Source organism: Hyla sarda, chromosome 6 (assembly GCF_029499605.1).
Source record: "Hyla sarda isolate aHylSar1 chromosome 6, aHylSar1.hap1, whole genome shotgun sequence".
Lineage (NCBI taxonomy): Eukaryota > Metazoa > Chordata > Amphibia > Anura > Hylidae > Hyla > Hyla sarda.
The window spans coordinates 169,424,930-169,444,095 of record NC_079194.1 but is presented as its reverse complement, the minus strand read 5'-3'; the positions used below and the strand labels follow the sequence as shown (position 1 = coordinate 169,444,095).

The following is a 19,166-nucleotide window of genomic DNA, read 5'->3' as shown; positions in this document are numbered from 1 at the left end:
ATAGTTCCCAGTTTACTCATGCTTCTCGTGAGAGAGGAAAGGAGAGTGTGAGAACCAGCAAGGACCATCAAGCTGCTGTGTCCTGCGATCATCATCTGCAATATGAGTGAACGACTCTACAGTATTTCATTTATACATAATGCAGCAATATAGAGTCCATACAGGAACGCCATTATATATACATGTATGTATGTGTGTGTGTGTATGTATATATATATATATAATATGTGTGTGTGTATGTGTGTGTATATATATATGTGTGTGCGTGTATCATACATCACTTGTGTTGTAAATATGTTCTTATAGTATCCTGTCTTAGATCTACATTAAAGCTATCAAGACCCTTGTCTTCAGTCATTAGTCCATAGAATATTATCCCCAAATTCTTCTGTGTCATAGATTTTTTGCCAAATGCAAAAAAAAAAAAAAATTTTGAGTGAGGCCTGCAGTTCTGTAGGCTACATTCATACTACAGGATTTTTGAGCTGGAAAATTAAACTTGGAAATGCTAATACAGCAGTCTCCCATTGTCTTCAATGGGATTCTGTTGCACAGTGCAAATTGCAAAATTTCCACAACAGAAAATTCTAATTTCAGACTCCGCTGAAAGAACAAACATATTCATTCTTTTGGTGTAAATTTGCACTGACTGCATTTCCATGAATGTTGACAGTGCATAGCATGGTCCTAGTACCAATAGATTTCGGTGGTGCTCACTTCAGGTTAGCTCTCTACCCAGAATAGCTTTGGGTGGAGATTGCATAATGTTAACGTACCTTTAGATGTTTCTTTTGTGACCTCCTGCATTTTAGGGGAACTTTTGTTAAAGGGGTACTCCGGTGGAAATTTTTTTATTAAAAATCAACTGGTGCTAGAAAGTTAAACAGATTTGTAAACTACTTCTACTTCTATTTAAAAATCTTAATCCATCCAGTACTTATCAGCTGCTGTATGCTCCACATGAAGTTATTTTCTTTTTGAATTTCTTTTCTGTCTGACCACAATGCTCTTTGCTGACACCTCTGCCCGTGTCAGGAACTATCCAGAGCAGCATAGGTTTGCTATGGGGATTTGCTCCTGCTCTGGACAGTTCCTGACATGGACAGAGGTGTCAGCAGAGAGCACTGTAGTCAGACTGAAAATAACTATGCAACTTCCTATGCAGCATACAGCAGCTGATAAGTACTGGTAGTACTTATCTACAAATCTGTTTAACTTTCTGGCACCAGTTGATTTAAAAATAATTGTTTTCCACCGGAGTACCCCTTTTAAACTTGTCTCTCCTGGGAAGCTTCATCACTATTGCACGTTTCTCAGTTTGTGGACAATGGCTCTTACTGTGGTCCCAGAGCCTTAGCAATGGCGTTGTAACCCTTTCTAGACTGGTAAATTTCAGTGACTTTGTTTGGCATCTGTATTTTAAAGGGGTACTCCACCCCTAGACATCTTATCCCCTATCCAAAGGATAGGGGATAAGATGTCTGATCGCGGGGGGTCCCGCCGCTGGGGACCCCCACAATATAGCATGCAGCACCCACCTGTATCTGCTTCCGGAAGCGCTGGAGGTTCTGGCTCCCGACCTCGGGGATGGAAGATCGTGACGTCACGACTCCGCCCCCGTGTGACGGCGGGACCCCTGTGATCAGACATCCTATCCCCTATCCTTTGGATAGGGGATAAGATGTCTAGGGGTGGAGTACCCCTCTAAAGGGGTGCTCCAGTGAAAAACATTTTTTTTTCATATCAACTGGCTCCAGAAAGTTAAAAAGATTTGTAAATTACTTCTATTAAAAAATCTTAATCCTACCAGTACTTATCAGCTGCTGAAGTTGAGTTGTTGTTTTCTGTCTGACAACAGTGCTCTCTGCTGACACCTCTGTCTGTCTCAGGAAATGTCCAGAGCAGGAGCAAATCCCCATAGCAAACCTGTCCTGCTCTGGACAGTTCCTGAGACAGACAGAGGTGTCAGCAGAGAGCACTGTTGTCAGACAGAAAAGAACACCTTAACTTCAGCAGCTGACAAGTACTGGAAGGATTAAGATTTTTTAACCCCTTAACGACGCAGGACGTATATTTACGTACTGCGCCGGCTCCCGCGATATGAAGCGGGATCGCGCCGCGATCCCGCATCATATCGCGTCGGTCCCGGCGCTAATCAACGGCCGGGACCCGCGGCTAATATCACACATCGCCGATCGTGGCGATGTGCGGTATTAACCCTTTAGAAGCGGCGGTCAAAGCTGACCGCCGCTTCTAAAGTGAAACTGAAAGTGACCCGGCTGCTCAGTCGGGCTGTTCGGGACCGCCGCTGTGAAATCGCGGCGTCCCGAACAGCTGACCGGACACCGGGAGGGCCCTTACCTGCCTCCCCGGTGTCCGATCGGCGAATGACTGCTCCGTGCCTGAGATCCAGGCAGGAGCAGTCAAGCGCCGATAACACTGATCACAGGCGTGTTAATACACGTCTGTGATCTGTGTAAGAAATCAGTGTGTGCAGTGTTATAGGTCCCTATGGGACCTATAACACTGCAAAAAAAATGTAAAAAAAAAGTGTTAATAAAGGTCATTTAACCCCTTCCCTAATAAAAGTTTGAATCACCCCCCTTTTCCCATAAAAAAAATAACAGTGTAAAAAAAATTAAAAATAAACATATGTGGTATCGCCGCGTGCGTAAATGTCCGAACTATAAAAATATATCATTAATTAAACCGCATGGTCAATGGCGTACGCGCAAAAAAATTCCAAAGTCCAAAAATGCGTATTTTGGTCACTTTTTATACCATTAAAAAATGAATAAAAAGTGATCAAGAACTCCGATCAAAACAAAAATCGTACCGATAAAAACTTCAGATCGCGGCGCAAAAAATGAGTCCTCATACCGCCCCGTACGTGGAAAAATAAAAAAGTTATAGGGGTCAGAAGATGACATTTTTAAACGTATAAATTTTCCTGCATGTAGTTATGATTTTTTCCAGAAGTGCGACAAAATCAAACCTATATAAGTAGGGTATCATTTTAACCGTATGGACCTACAGAATAATGATAAGGTGTAATCTTTACCGAAATATGCACTGCGTAGAAACGGAAGCCCCCAAAAGTTACAAAATGGCGTTTTTTTTTCGATTTTGTCGCACAATGATTTTTTTTTTCCGTTTCGCCGTGCATTTTTGGGTAAAATGACTAATGTCACTGCAAAGTAGAATTGGCGACGCAAAAAATAAGCCATAATATGGATTTTTAGGTGGAAAATTGAAAGGGTTATGATTTTTAAAAGGTAAGGAGGAAAAAACGAAAGTGCAAAAACGGAAAAATCCTGAGTCCTTAAGGGGTTAATAGAAGTAATTTACAAATATGTTTAAAGTGTACCCGTTGTCAACAAAAACTTTCGATATAATGCAGATAATAACATTGTGGACGACATTTATCATTGTCTTTAGACTGTTTTTTGTGTCTAGAAAAGATACAATTTGCGCCTTTTTTGCGCTTTTTGGTTTACAAATTTCTGCTGATTTTGAGTTGCATTCCACTGATTTTTGCAATACACATGATATGAAAGGGTTTTATGAACTGCGCCTTTTTGTGAAAAGGCACAAAAAGGCGCAAAGCCAGTAAAAAGTCTCTAAACTACACCAGCCCAGACTTGGCTTAACTTTTTGGTGTATGTGAAGAGTAAAATTTCAGAAATTGTGACCTGCACAAAATTAATGAAATGCTCTGCGACCATTTATTAAATTTGGTGCTCCTACACATTACCAGCACACACCTTACACCTTACACCTACAATGATAAATGCCCCCCCTATATGTATACAGCGATCCCTCAACATACGATGGTAATTAGTTCCAAATGAACCATCGTTAGTTGAAACCATCGTATGTTGAGGGATCCATGCAATGTTAAGTATAGCAAGTTATCCGATATGATGAGGTGGATGGGGGGACACATTTTGATCAAAAAGTGCGCTAAGAGCCTCCATTTTGTTGACCAAGTGTGCTGCTCCGGGTCTGATTACCGACGACCACAAGGCCGGCGGCGTGTGATGTCACGCTTCCGCCCCCGTGTGACGTCACGCCTCCGCCCCTTCTATAAATGCAGTCATCATTTAAAAACAGTATTTTGTATTTTTGTCAGTTATCTTTGTCTATTATTAAAAGTAGTAGTATGATCTGAAACATTCAAATAAAGATAGAAGACATTGGAAAAGGGGCACTAGTTTAAAGTGACTATTGATAACAAGTAAAATAGTTGTGTAGTTCAATTCTGAAGTCTGAATGTTGCTTGGTCTATTATTAGTTAAATTATGTAGAAATCGAAATCAAGTACAAAGTCACCAATTAGGCTCTCGATATAGTAAAACTTAGCTTGTACTTCAAAACGATAAAATAGTACAGAACAAATTATATTAATGCATACGACTAAGGTGCTGGGATGGGGAAAGGAGTACAAGTGAGTACCTACGCTAACAACCCTGCCTAGATAGGGGGCTTCTATCACTAAGTGTGGAATGGGGGTGAGGAAATCAATACAATGCAATTCAATTATATATACGTATACACAGTGAAGTTGCGAACCTCTCTTGCCAACGTGTTTTCCCCTTGGTTGCAAGGGCTGATCAGGGAGTAAGAGGAGACCACAATAGGGTATATAAGATAAAAGTATTAGAGAAAACAATGCATATATACAAACAAATGATATTAATGATGTTAATGCAGCATTAGTACACTGGGTTAGTAGGTGCCAGCCAGTCTGATGAATAAAGCTGTGTGTAGACCACGGACAATGTCAGTGTTTTGTCCAAGTTGGTCACTGAGTCACAAAGTAGGTCACAAAATAAGCGATAGAGGAAGGGTTGCACAAATAAATTCATATATAATACTGATTGTATAGCATGACAGACATAAAACCGATATAGCCTGATGTAAATGTAGCCCTGATTGGACTTCTGTGAGGGATTCACTCCGACTGTAAAAGAAACAAATAAATACCAGTGTCATTAGGCAGAACAATATAAAGCTGCAGGTGACAGAGCATGAAAAAAAAAACAGCTTACCAATCATAACAAGCTGTTGCGAGCGTGGCAACCAGATATAGTCCTCTAATCCTACAAGGCAGAGGCCTGAAGGTACATGATAGAGACCATGAATGAAGATTCCTAAAAGTATATGTTTATATATATAAAAACAACAGCACTCCCAAAGAAAATAGAAAAGGTGCTGGGTGCAAGCTACTGAAAAGGAACTAAGTCCAAAAGTTCCAAAGCATACAAAAAAATACAAAGCCAGTGCAGCACTCCATAGGGGTGAAAAAAATGTGGATTTATTCCATCAGAAAATGTGACAAAGCAGCGACGTTTCGGTCCTCTCCAGGATCTTTCTCAAGCTAACAACATTAGGACTAAGGTTCTATTTATACACAGCAAATGCAATTCAATAAAAAGTGCAATCAGTGCGCCAGATCATGTGATGTAAACAAAGGCACGGCTGCATATCCAAATTAAGTGAATAGGCAAACGTGGACATTAATAAGGGGATAAGTGCTGATGTATGATAATAAAAAAAAAAAATATATAAGAAAAACATATATTGAGTTATGGATGAGATGTAGTGAACAGAATAGTTGGATGGATATAGATATGATAGTTGGAGTCTGAAGAAATGCCCAGAAGGGGCGTGAAACATTTGTCACTACCTGTCTGCACTGGTCTGGCGTCCCGCGCCGATGATCGCACGCCGCACCTGAAATAAAGAAGTTTGCTGTCACCCCGACAAAAACGTAAGTGCCTCCTCTTTCTTTTGCTCTTCTTGGATCGTATTCTGTATATTCACAAAAGGATTGAGCACCCGGGTCGGTACGGACGGCATTACCTCATCACTCCTTGCATTACCAGCACTTGGTCGTGTTAGTGCTCATTGAACAATAGGATTTTGCCGCAGCTGTGCCGGTGCTGTCTCTATGTTGTGAATAGTTGGTAATGAGTAGGTACAGATAGATAGATGTATGTAACAATTATAGTGTGGCCCGTACTGGAAACAGCTTATGGAGGGGTTAAAGGGTACCAGGTATAACTTTTAACTTAACAACTAGAAACCCAGGCCAACAAAGATAAAAGAAAAGATAATGTGGCTGGGACAAACCCACCATGATGTCAAGGATGTGGATAATGGCACAGATGGTTGATAAACGACTTGACAGTAAGGAAAATGAGTGAGGAAAGAGGGAGGAACATTATAGGTGAAATTATGTTGGCTGGATCATGATTCCTGAGATGTAGGAGTTGTGCTCTGTCCCTTTGTTGCGCACTTTGGTAGGCTTGTCTTAGAATTTGTCTGGATAGCCCCTTTCTTTAAATCTAGTTCTCATTTCTTGGGCTTCTGCTTTAAACGCTTGTTGAGAAGAGCAGTTTCTTCGGATACGATGGTATTGTCCCTTAAGGATGCCTCTTTTTAAATGTGTTGGGTGGTGGCTCTCCCACCTTAATAGATTGTTTTCTGTGGTTGGTTTTCTGAATACTCTGGTTGATACCTCCAAAATTGTTGCGTTCAAGGACGACATGCAAAAAGAGTCTTTTTATTTATTTTATGGGTGAATCTGAGGCCTATATTATTACTGTTGAGAGTTAGACCAAATTATTCAAAAAGTTGGGACGTTCCTGATCATATGATGGAGATATCGTCAATATATCTTCCCCAAAACACTATGTGGTCATGGTACTGAGTATCTACTAACCCAGTGTACTATTGCTGCATTAACATCATTAATATAATTTGTTTGTATATATGCATTGTTTTCTCTAATACCATTCTCTTATGTACCCTATTGTGGTCTCCTCTTTCTCCCTGATAAGCCCTTGTAACCAATGGGCGAATCGCGTTGGCTAGAGAGGTTCGCCACTTCACTATGTATATGTATATAATTTAATTGCATTGTATGGATTTCTTCACCCCCATTCCACACTTAGTGATAGAAGCCCCCTATCTAGGCAGGGTTGTTAGCGTAGGTACTCCCTTGTACCCCTTTCCCCATCCCAGCACCTTAGTGGTATACATTAATATAATTTGTTCTGTACTATTTTATCGTTTTTAAGTACAAGCTATGTTTTACTATATTGAAAGCCTAATTGGTGACTTTCTACTTATACATGTATTTACATTTATTCACCAAGGGACACTTTATCAAATTGGTCTTGAGTACCACATATCATTTGCCCAATTGTTGTTGTATTTTGATTTTACCAAAGCCACAACGAAATCATGGGAAAATACAGCAAAACGCTGAAAATCCACACAGTATAAACATAGCCTTAACACACAAACTGATAAAAATCTTAAAGGAAAACGGTCATCCTGTTCACAAACACTAAACCAAATACACTGGGTTATAGTGTGGGTGACCTGGAGACCTATGCGGGGTCAGTCAGTTAATTATGTACCTTCAGTCTGATGAGGTGTCCTTCCGAAAGTCCGCTTCTATCTTCCGTGAATTGCGCACTTGAGACGGGCCCGAGTAAATTTGAATATTCATGGTAGCTGGTCACACGAGCGCTTGCACCTACTGAGCACTTAAGTGACCAGCAAGTGGACATTCAGAGGGAAGGTACATATTTAACTCACTGACCCTGCATCAGTCTTCTGGTCACCCACACTATATCCCAGTATATTGGGTTTAGTGTGGGTGAACAGGACGACCGTTTTCTTTTAATTTGAAAAACAAGGTATTAGGTTTTCACAGGTGTGTGGGTTTATGATGCAGGCTTTGAAGCCTAAGCAAGTAATGAATCCTAAATGGAGGCTACATTTTCAATATCTCTCTTCTTCGCAGGTATGTTCACAGGTTGAAAAATCGCAGGGGGTTTCCTTCTGTGGGCGATCTGTTGAGAGTTTCACAATCATTTACAGTTGGGGAAAAAAGTATTTAGTCAGCCACCAATTGGGCAAGTTCTCCCACAAGATTTGAGAGGCCTGTAATTTTGATTATAGGTATACCTCAACTATGAGAGACATAATGAGAAAACAAATCCATAAAATCACATTGTCTGATTGTTAAAGAATTTATTTGCAAATTATGGTGGAAAATAAGTGGAAAATCACCTACAAACAAGCAAGATTTCTGGCTCTCAGAGACCTGTAACATCTTCTATAAGAGTCTCCTCTGTCCTCCACTTGTTACCTGTATTAATGGCACCTGTTTGAACTTATTATCAGTATAAAAGACACCTGTCCACAACATCAAACAGTCACACTCCAAACTCCACTATGGCCAAGAGCAAAGAGCAGAAACAAAATTGTAGACCTGCACCAGGCTGGGAAGACTGAATCTGCAATAGGCAAGCAGCTTGGTGTGAAGAAATCAACTGTGGGAGCAACATTAAAAAATGGAAGACATACAAGACCACTGATAATCTCCCTTGATCTGGGGCTCCACGCAAGGCAAGATCTCACCCCGTGGTTTCAAAATGATCACAAGAAAATCCCAGAACCACACGCGGGGACCTAGTGAATGACCTGCAAAGGCTACCATCAGTAACCTCTACACCTCACTACATTTGGGACTCAAATCATGCAGTGCCACAAAAAGTCTTTTAAAAAAAGACTTTTTTTTAAATGCTGTCAAATGCAAGTTTATAAGACAGGTCTGACCTGGTTCACAATTGAAACTTTTTGAAGGGGGTTTTTGACTTTTTTTTTGCTTACGTGCGACTTTCGCACTTGATAAATTTCCGACCACTGCAAAGTAAAAACTGAAAATTGCTTAGGTAGGGCTAATTGTTTTTTTTTTCACTTACCCACAAATGTCGCACAAAAAATTGCTTAGGCACACGTGCGACGTTTTGTGCGACTTCTATAAGAAAAAACCCTCTAAACCCCTTGATAAATCTCCTTCATCAAGATCAATGGGTCTCTACAGTGGAATTCCACTCTGAAATTCTGTGAAATTAGCTGTAAAGTCCATTCCTAGCTTTGTCTTCAAAAATTTAGCAAAAAAACAAATGCTGAAATACAGCTTCGCAAATGGTCCTCTAGATTATTGGAATATGGGAGCTCATTAGGCTCTTTTAGGAGGGGGGGGGGGTGACTGACTGTTGACAAGCCTGAACAGTGTTTCTGGTACCAGACCGGTAGGCTGCAAGTCAGGATCAGTAGAGGATATTTATAATGTGACTTCACCAGCAGAATAGTGAATGCAGCTCTGGGTTATAATCCCTGCTGTAAATCAAGATCAAAGAAGAAGAATATAATGATTCCACCTGAAGAATTGTGAGTTCACTCTAAAGCATAATACAGGCTGTAAGTCGGGACGGAATCAGTACAGCAAAGTAATGTATATACAAAGTAATTCAAGTTGGTATATATACATTATACAGTATATACACAGTAAAGTTCTAATCTGTTTGACAGTAACATTATATATCAAAATAGGAAAATAAAGTTTTTTTTTGTTTTTTCTTCACTGATGACCTTAGGCAGCGAAGCACAAGACTGTAAGTAACCACAACAATTTGTGACATTCACATGAATTTGTAATGTGGATAAAAGTTAGGGGTTTCTTGTGTATCAGAATTTGCTTCATAAGAGCAGGAGTGGTTAATACTGACTCTAGGCATTTATCTAGGTGGGGCATTCCTGGTGAGATTCCATAACCACTGGTTCTCCCCGATGTTATCCGCTTTCACCCTGTCAATGTGAGTCTCTCATATAGTATTGGCATCAGACCTCTCCGTACAGCTGATTCTGTTTTGTGTTAGTCGCTCTGATTAGTTCTTCCTCCAGTGGCCAAAGTATACTTCACTGCTTGTTAGGCTTTGGAACCTATTCCAGGACTTCTCGGTGACAGGAGAGCATATTGTGATAGTTCTACTGGCGGACCTGGGCTGACTATTTGGGTGGATGGTTTATATAGAGTGAAAGAATAATCTGGACAGCTTAAGTAAACAGGGGAATCATTAACTTATATACATTTAGGATATGTTCACACAGATTTGATGCTCAGGATTTGATGCACAGGATTTGCTGCTGCAGATCTCAATGTAAACTAAACGACTGAGCTCAGCTTCTAATCTGCAATTACAAATCCTGCGCATCAACTCTGGGCAGGACCCTGTACGTGTGAACGTTCCATTAGGGTACAGAACGCTTGGTGAGGGTGGCCGTGGTCATGATGTCACACCACGCCCCCTCGTACCATCACACCACACTGCCTCTATTCATGTCTATGGGAGGTGGCGTGACGTGGTATGAATGGAGGTGGGTGATGTCACAAGGGGGCGTGACCATGGCCACCCGCACCAAGTGTTCTAAATAAAATGGAAAAGAGAAGACCAGCTCACCTGCCCTGGACAGATGGAACATGGATCCAGGTGCTGGACAACACAGGCAAACAAATAGAACAAAGGATGATGGAATCCAGCTCTTGTATGACTAAAATCCAAAATTTATTCCACTACGACAACAGAGGAACACAGAAGGTTACACATTTCAAGCGCAAATAGTGCTCTTAGTCTTACCTTCTGTGTTCCTGTGTTGTCGTATTGGAATACATTTTGGCTTTTACATCTATACCACACACATCTTTTTGTGGTATACCACAAATAGATACACTAAAACAAGACCAATTTGGCTAAATGTTGAATACATTTTTGTGGTATACGATTTTGTTTGTGGTATGCGTTTGTATCCAGTTGCATACGTTTTAAACATATATACCTTTTTTGTCTATATGATAAACATTGTTAAAAACTGCAAAAATATATAAAATTATAATAAAAATGAAAACCACACAATTTGTCACTAATATACTTCTATGGGGAAAAAAATATATATACCACAACTTACCTTTTTTTTGTGGTACAGAAGAGTAGCGCATGCAGAACTTCTCTTTCCCACAACATAATCATACACAGGAGACAAAAACAGATGCAAACTGACATACTTTTTGCAAGTTTTACATAATGGAAGTTTATGAGTATACTCACAGAACACATTTAGGTACCATTTGAACATATCTGCCGGCGTAATGCTTTGGAACAGAGGCTAATGAACCCGAATACATCAAGCTGGTTCCAGCGTTCAATGGGGTACACCGCTGCTCAGCGTTTGCTGAAGCCGGCACCAGGAGCTCGATATATCATAGCCCTGCCCCATCATGATGTCACGCCCCGCTCCCTCAATGCAAGTCTATGGGAGGGGGCAAGTCTTAAAGCGAAGTACCCCTTTAAGTTTGGAGTGTTTGCTGACCATATTACTGAGCTGATAAGTCTCTCCTAAAGAAATTAGATAAGTGTTCAACAATTATAAGTGAATGCACAGTTGAGGTAATGATTGCCAACCCCCTAATCCTTTACCTGTCATGCAAGGTTAGGTGCGCACTACCGCTTTGCTCAGTCCCATTAAGGGTCTGTTAGGCCCTTTTTTTTTTTTTTTTTTTTTTTGTGCTCAACGGGCACAACAGGCATCAAAGATCCTGATGGCTCCCATTGACTTTGCATGGTGTTCGGGGGGTATCTGTATACCCCCCGAACCGGACATGCAGTAATTTTTTCTCCTGCTAAACTCCTGTCATGTGACACAGAGCTGGAAGAGAACATGCTAAGAAAAGAGAGAAAAATAAGAAAAATTTACCAACTCTTATTTTATATTGTTATTTGACCCTCACAGTGAATACAGTAAAAATAATAATAATAATTTGCTGAGTTGCTGTCTTCCAAAAAAACCAAACTAACACAGAATTAAATGGGCACTGTCAGATATAAAAACTTTTGATATGATCTGTGGTAATGCATGCAACCACAATACCACCAATAGGTTTTGCAATTGCTTTAATTTAAAAAATTTCAGTATTTCATACTGAAAAAGCCAGTAAAAAAAAAAAACTGCCTCCCTGCCTCCTGGGATACATACCAGCCTGGCTGTGTCCACTCGTCATCACCTACCTCATTGACCCACTTCATGATTGACAGCTCTGCAGATCTAAAGCTGCTGTGATGGGCTCCCTCACTGTCTTTGTTTACTTCACAGTCTCCTTGTGTGAGGAGAAGGGGGGAGGGGCGGGAGTACACTGCTGCCTGTGAGCAGATGATGAAAGAAGCTGGTGACTGAAGATGGGGACTGAATGGAGGATTTTTTGTTTAAAAAGTAAGTGTCCCTGCATGTATATGTGTGTGTGTTGATATATATGTATGTGTGTAAATCTGTGGTGTCTAGGTAATGTGCATGTGTATGAATAAATGAAGTCAATGTGTGTGTGTGTGTATATAATACAGGGGGACTACAATCATATGCCTCCAGCTGTTGCAAAACTACAACTCCCAGCATGCCTGCACAGCCAAATCATGTGTGGGCAGGCTGGGAGTATTATTTTTTTTATTTTTTTTATTTATATAGCGCCTACAGATTCCGCAGCGCGTAGTATGAGTTTTGCAACAGTAGGAGGAACACAGCCTGCAGCAACACTGCTGTAAATCTGAGTTTTACCAATCATATGCCTCCAGCTGTTGCAAAACTACAACTCAAAGGATGTGTGGGCATGCTGGGAGCTATAGTTTTACAAAAGCTGTAAGCACACAGTGTGTGTGTGTGTGTGTATATAGCATAAAACCAGAAAGGAAAGGGTTACAGATGCTCACTCCCCAGACCAGTGACTGAGAGGGAGAAAGGAGGGGGAGTGGTTATCACCTGAGGAGAAGAAAGGGCCCCGCCCCCTGCTTCTAGTTGACAACATTAAAGGGGTACTCCGGTGGAAAACTTTTTATTTTTTTAAATCAACTGGTGCCAGAAAGTTAAACAGATTTGTAAATGACTTCTATTTAAAAAAATCTTAATCCTTCCAGCACTTATTAACTGCTGAATACTACAAAGGAAATTATTTTCTTTTTGGAACACAATGCTTTCTGCTGACATCACGAGCACAGTGCTCTCTGCTGACATCTCTGTCAAGGTTAGCTACTGTCCAGAGCAGCATATGTTTGCTATGGGGATTTTCTCCTACTCTGGACAGTTCTTAAAAAGGACAGAGATGTCAGCAGAGGGCACTGTGCTCGTGATGTCATCGGAGTGCTTTGTGTTCCAAAAATAAAATAATTTCCTCTGTAGTATTCAGCAGCTAATAAGTACTGGAAGGATTATGATTTTTTAATAGAAGTTATTTACAAATCTGTTTAACTTTCTGGCACCAGAAAAAAAAGTTTTCCACTGCAGTATCCCTTTAAGGGGTTATTTTTATAACTTATTTGTTTTGGTTTTGTTGTATGTATGGGTTACTTGTGAAAATTGCAAGTCAATCACACCTTTTTTCACCCTTTGTATGTATAAATGTGATACTGCAGCAATTGTACTGACCTTCAGTATAAAATTATCCTGTCAAGTTATGCTGCACAGTGAGTACTATGAAAACAAAACAAAAAAACAAAAAAAATAGTTTCCCCTCCCGAAATATGGTTAAAATCATTTCCTTTCATGTACTTGAGATGGGTTTAATGAAGGCAGAAGGTTCATGGTGAACACCCACTCAGTTTAGGTTCACATATACTATTATGGTCAGTGTTTGTAGGACACAAAATAGATGCAAGTCTAAAAAAAGACACAAAGCTTTCCATTATAGTATTTCTCTGTGTCTGTTCCACTCCTTGTTTTGGCTAAAAATGCTGACCAAAATGCGGACCAAATAAAAATCTGCAGCAGGAAACTGCCAGAAGCTCCGAACCTGTGAACGTACCATACCCTTAGGCTAGGTTCAGACTGCGGAATCTCCAGACGGAAATTTTCTGTCCAAAGATTCCGAGTGCGGCCAGCTCTGATTGAATCAGTCTGTGCTAGGACTGCGCGGACATTTCAGTCCCTAATAAACTGCAATGTGTTCCACGAGGATATTCGTCTGAAGAATGAACAATGCAACGACATTCTTCAGGTGGAAATTTTCAAGCGGATTTTCCGTTCAGAATTTTTGAAGCTGAATTTGTGAAGTGTGAATTGGTGAAAACCCATTCACTAGCTTGTACATTTTAGTAAGCAGAATTTCTGCTTGCAATTTCAAAGCAGAACTGCAGGCAGAAATTCCGTAGTCTGAACCTAGCCTTAATGTAGAGATTCCATTATTTTTGCCACAGATTGTACCTTAATGCTTATTGTGTGGCTTAAGAACAGCTTACACAAGGTGCTCTGGGTCTGTTCATCTGCCATCAAAGTGACGGTTTGTGTAAGGGTTCGTTCACATCAACGTCTGTCCCCGTTAATTCATGCAGTTCTTAAATACGTTCAAGCCTTTTGCAAACTGCTTGCAAACGGCTGTAAATTAATCAATGGGATTTTTTTACAGTCCTTTGCAAGCCGTTTGCACCTGTTTGGTTCCTAATCCATTTTTTTTCATGGCAAAAAGACATTGCACGCAGCATTTTTTTCCCATCAAAAATAATGGAATAGAAACGGATATTATAAATTTTAACATTGAAGTCTATGTCAAATGGATGAGCCTTTAATATCATCTGTTTGCACCCGGTTTTTAATATCCATTTATGAACCATTATTTCTTCTGAGCATCTTCAGAAGAGGTGAAAGCAGCAGACGGCTGGGGAGGCTACACTTGTGCTTGTACTACTATCCCCATCATGGAATGTAGGAGTACGGGCCGCAGCCAGGATGCAAGTTTTCCCGGGAGCCCAATTCAATTGCTTTTGCGATATATATCGTGCAGCCCTAAGGGGGTTGTAGTACAAGCACTAATGTAGCCTCCCCAGCTGTCCGCAGATCCTGCAGCCGGGGGAACTACTACTCCCATCATGGAAACAAGTCTGTTCCATGATGGGAGTAGTATTAGTCCAGGCTGCGAGAGTCTGTAGACGGCTGATACTAATGGATCAAAAACTGATGCAAAAGGATGCCACTAAATGGCATCCCTTTGCATCTGTTTGCATCCATTAGTAGTATGGTCCGTTAAGTGAGCATTTACGGGAGAATAGCGGGACGGGGAACAATGGCCATGTGAACCTAGCCTTAGAATATATTTGACAGAGCCAGGGAACTTTTATTTGATACTAGCATTGCACCCAAAATTGCACAATTTTTTTCCTACCTAAATCTTGTGGGAGAGGAAAAGCAACATATGAGGATGCCCTTGTCCTCATATCCCTTCCCAAGGTGGCACACAAAGCGTTCAACATAATGTAGGTACAAAATCCCCCACAAAAAACACTTGGGACAACATTAATAAATAAAAAATTTAAATATATAGAGTTTGTGTCCCGAAATTGTGTACGTTTTTGCTTTGATCGCTCAGCAGTGCAATCTGCAGTGTCAGATCTGAAAGGTCAAAAGCTCAGACTTCTAGCTAGTCCTACCAAAAGTGCAGAATTGTTTCTTTAAGGTGTCATTCAGGGTTTGTTTCATGTTTCCATTCTGCCTGGGCTGCTTCAACAAAAATATAAAACCTAAACTTACCGCCCCATTCCACCCCCCGCTGCTCAGATTTGTAAACTACTTCATTTTAAAAATCGTAATGCTTCCAGTACTTATCAACTGCTGTATGATCCACAGAAAGTGCTATTCTTTTTGAATTTCCTTTCTACCTGAGCACAGTGCTCTCTGTTGACACCTCTGTCCATTTTAAGAACTGTCCCGAGTAGAAGCAAATCCCCATAGAAAACCTATCCTGCTCTGGACAGTTCCTAAAATGGACAGAGGTGTCAGTAGATCAGTCAGAAAGGAAATTCAAAAAGAAAATAACTTATTGTGGATCATAAAAGCAGCTGATAAATACTGGAAGGATTAAGATGTTTTAATAGAAGTAATTTACAAGTCTGTTTAACTTTCTGGCACCAGTTGATTTAAGAAAAAATGGTTTCCACCAGAGTACCCCTTTAAATACCGTGCTTCCCCACAGATGACAAGCTGATACTTTTGTGGAGAAGGGGGAGGGGGTGTTATTACAAGAGGACACTTTGCAACAAGCTTATTGTCAAAAAACCATAACAAAAAGGAATTGTCCAAGTTAAGAAACCCTTAAACAATAATTTTCTATTTTATTTTTAGGGTGTTGAACGCATTGACTTGCCTGGTCTAAAAAGTCTCCGCACTGCTCGGACTCTGCAAGAGAGGATGGTCCTCACCATAGAGCCTGGAATCTACTTCATTGATCACGTTCTTGATCAGGCACTGGCAAATCCTGCTCAGTCATGTTATATCAACAACCATGTTCTCCAGCGCTTCAGGGGATTTGGTGGGGTGAGTTACTACAAATGCATTTATGATCTTTATTAAGGGGAAGGGTGGTAACACTTCTCATTAAATAGACCCATGTGGTGAATTGAGGCTTATTTGTAGAAAAAAAAAGTATGCAAATTAGCTATGATCCAGAAGAAAGAAAACTTCATATCAGCCAAACTATAGAGTAGTAACAGTAAGTAAAATCTGTCAATACAACAACTGGGTCATCTCCCTCTGAGCAGCATCAGAGGCCTCTCTAGCCAACCAGTTCTCTATTCTATTCTATTCATGGAAAAGAACCCTGAAACAGCTGTCTTGGGAAGGGATACAAATTAGAAACTATAGCTACTTGTATACCTTGAGCAGTGGTAAGGGTATGCTGGGTGTTCTTGTTTCACCTAACATCCTTAGTGTACTCGGTACTGTTCGTAAACATTCATCCAGAATATCAGTGACTCACAAATGGTGTCTTCTCTGTGGTTGTTCCTTTTCTTCTCCACCTGGGTCAATCCAGCTGCATTTGTCTCTTTGACTCCACACTTTTACATCAGATCTTAATTCTCTGTAGCGGTGTTTCCAAACTTTTTTTTAGCCCGGGGTATCCCTTGGATAATTTTTAATGGCATATGTGTGTTGACTATGTAGATTAGAGTGCTGCTATATCCAGATGATACAGCAGCCCCTTCTCCATTTAGCCCAGACCAATATGACTATTTTTTTTCAGCCGCATCTCTTTACTGGAAAACCTCCACAAATGTCTCCAACCCACCTAATGCCTCCAGACTCGAAGAGCTGTTTCCATCCTAACCTCCACACCCCCCAAATGCCTCCATTCTCTTCCCCACCCGCCCCCAAAAGTCAGTTTGACCAGTTAGATCGGTGATCTGCTGGTACAGCCTGCATAAAGCAGACTGTATCAGCAGAATTACTGCGTATTTTTGGTCACTTTGCAAACCCTAAAAAATGTAACATAAAAAGTGATCAAAAAGTGACATAAAAAAAAAAGATAATAACTACAGATCCCAATACACATCTCCATATGCAGAAAAAAAGGCATAGAGGTCAGAAGAGGCATAGGGGTCAGAGGTAAAACAAAATAAAACATATATACAGTGGTCCCTCAACATACGATGGTAATTCGTTCCAAAACGACCCATCTTTTGTCGAATCCATCATATGTTGAGGTATTTGTGCAATGTAAAAAGTGCATTTAATATTCACCTGTCCGCGCTCCGGACCGCATCCTCACCGCTCCCGATGCTGTCCCAGGGGCTCCCGATGCTGTCCCACTGCTCCGGCGTCTTCTTCGGGATCCTCTGGCTTCTTCCGCATCTTCTCCGGGGTCCGGGCCTCGCTTTCTGGTGACATTATTAAGTTGCTGCGTCGGCACGGCGTGCGTAGCGACGTAATAACGACGCTGGAAAGAGAGGCCCGGACCCTGGAGAAGATGCAGAAGATGCCGGAGGATCGCGAAGTGGACCCGGAGCAGCGGAGATAGGTAAGTGAACCTGTCTGGGATGCTTAAACTGCTATCCTAAAGCAGCTTAAGCATTTTGAGCTGTCGGATAGCAGTTAATGCGATGGCCCGACATATAGAAGCATTGTATGTCGATGCTGACATCGACATGCGATGGCCTCTGAGAGGCCATCGTATGTCGATTTGATCATATGTCGGGGGGTTACTGTATTTTGGGAATCGCAGTAGCCATTTGGACATACAGAATGAAGATATGTTATTATTACCGAAAAGTGTTCTGCGTTAAAGCGAAAGCCCCCAACATTTACGAAATTGTGCATTTTTTTTTCTCCACAAATATATATATATTTTTTTGTTTCCCATAGATTTTGTGGTGAAATGATTGATGTCATTCCAAAAATTGGTGGTGAAAAAAAAAAACAAGCCCCTTGTATGGGTCATATATAAGTATTATGATTTATAGAAGGTGAGGAGGAAAAAACTAACGTGCAACAATGAAAAAACCCTGAGTCTTTAAGGGGTTATGTATGCATGGAATATGCATAAGGCTATCCTTCATATAAGATAGGACCAAGGACTATTCATAGTATTTAGAATATTGGGCAGACTAGATGGACCGATTGGTTCTTATTTACCAACTCATTCTATGATAAGACAGCCAGGGTTGGTGCTCAAGAAGAGGCCAGATGTGTGTTGGTGCTTCTTGGGTGAGTCACTGCCACAGAACTCCAGTTGTGACACCAAAATGCTCCTTCGCCTGTGTAGTCAAAAATCCTTTCATCGGCCTTGAAGACAGATGAAATACTGATGCTATGTCATCTGTAATATGTCCATATTTTAAGACTAATCCCAAATGCCTGGATGAAGCAGGCCTTAGGGTGAGTTTTTAAATTGACACTGAATGGTTTTGTATGTGACGCTCCTCTTTACATCTCTTTGCATCCATTAACAATCATTTTGATAACCAGACTATTTGGCGGTTAAACCGCATACTGGTGTGCTTTTTGGTGCACCATGTTCACTGTGTGTGAACTCACTTTTAAGAAGAAAAAATATCTGAACATACACACAGTACAATGTTGGTGTTACAAGAAAGGTGTTAAACCTCCTGCCTTCTCTATGGATCTCTTTACCTGTACCCTGTGGAGGGGGGCGTTCCTGATCTGTGCTGTCTCTAATCTTTATCCTGATAACATCTTGCTTAAGTCCAGTTAGTTTATGGTTTGTGACTCATTTTACATGAAACATGTTCAGGGTCAATCACAAGCAGCTGTAATGTGATTCATCAGAACGAGGGGCAGAACTGCTGGGTCCATATTCTGCTGATAAGATAGAGAATTCCATCATCGGCATATTTTCTGGTGAGATTTGGCACAGCAGGCATCATAAATACTTCCTTTAGTTACAAGAGGCAAGTTAATTAGTTTAGGAAAATGTATCCTTTGAAAGTTAATAAGTTTAGGTAGTTGGCACCTCCACGTAGAAGTAAATATTTTAT

The 19,166-nt window shown here is 40.7% G+C and overlaps 1 protein-coding gene across 1 annotated transcript in view; it reads left to right on the top strand.

The window, feature by feature from the left end:
• PEPD (peptidase D) overlaps window positions 1-19,166 on the top strand; it is a 339,112-nt gene that overhangs the window by 300,856 nt on the left and 19,090 nt on the right. Inside the window, exon 14 of the mRNA XM_056525786.1 lies at window positions 16,018-16,209. Coding sequence (XP_056381761.1) covers window positions 16,018-16,209 — 192 coding nt within the window. The remainder of the gene's footprint in view (window positions 1-16,017; window positions 16,210-19,166) is intronic.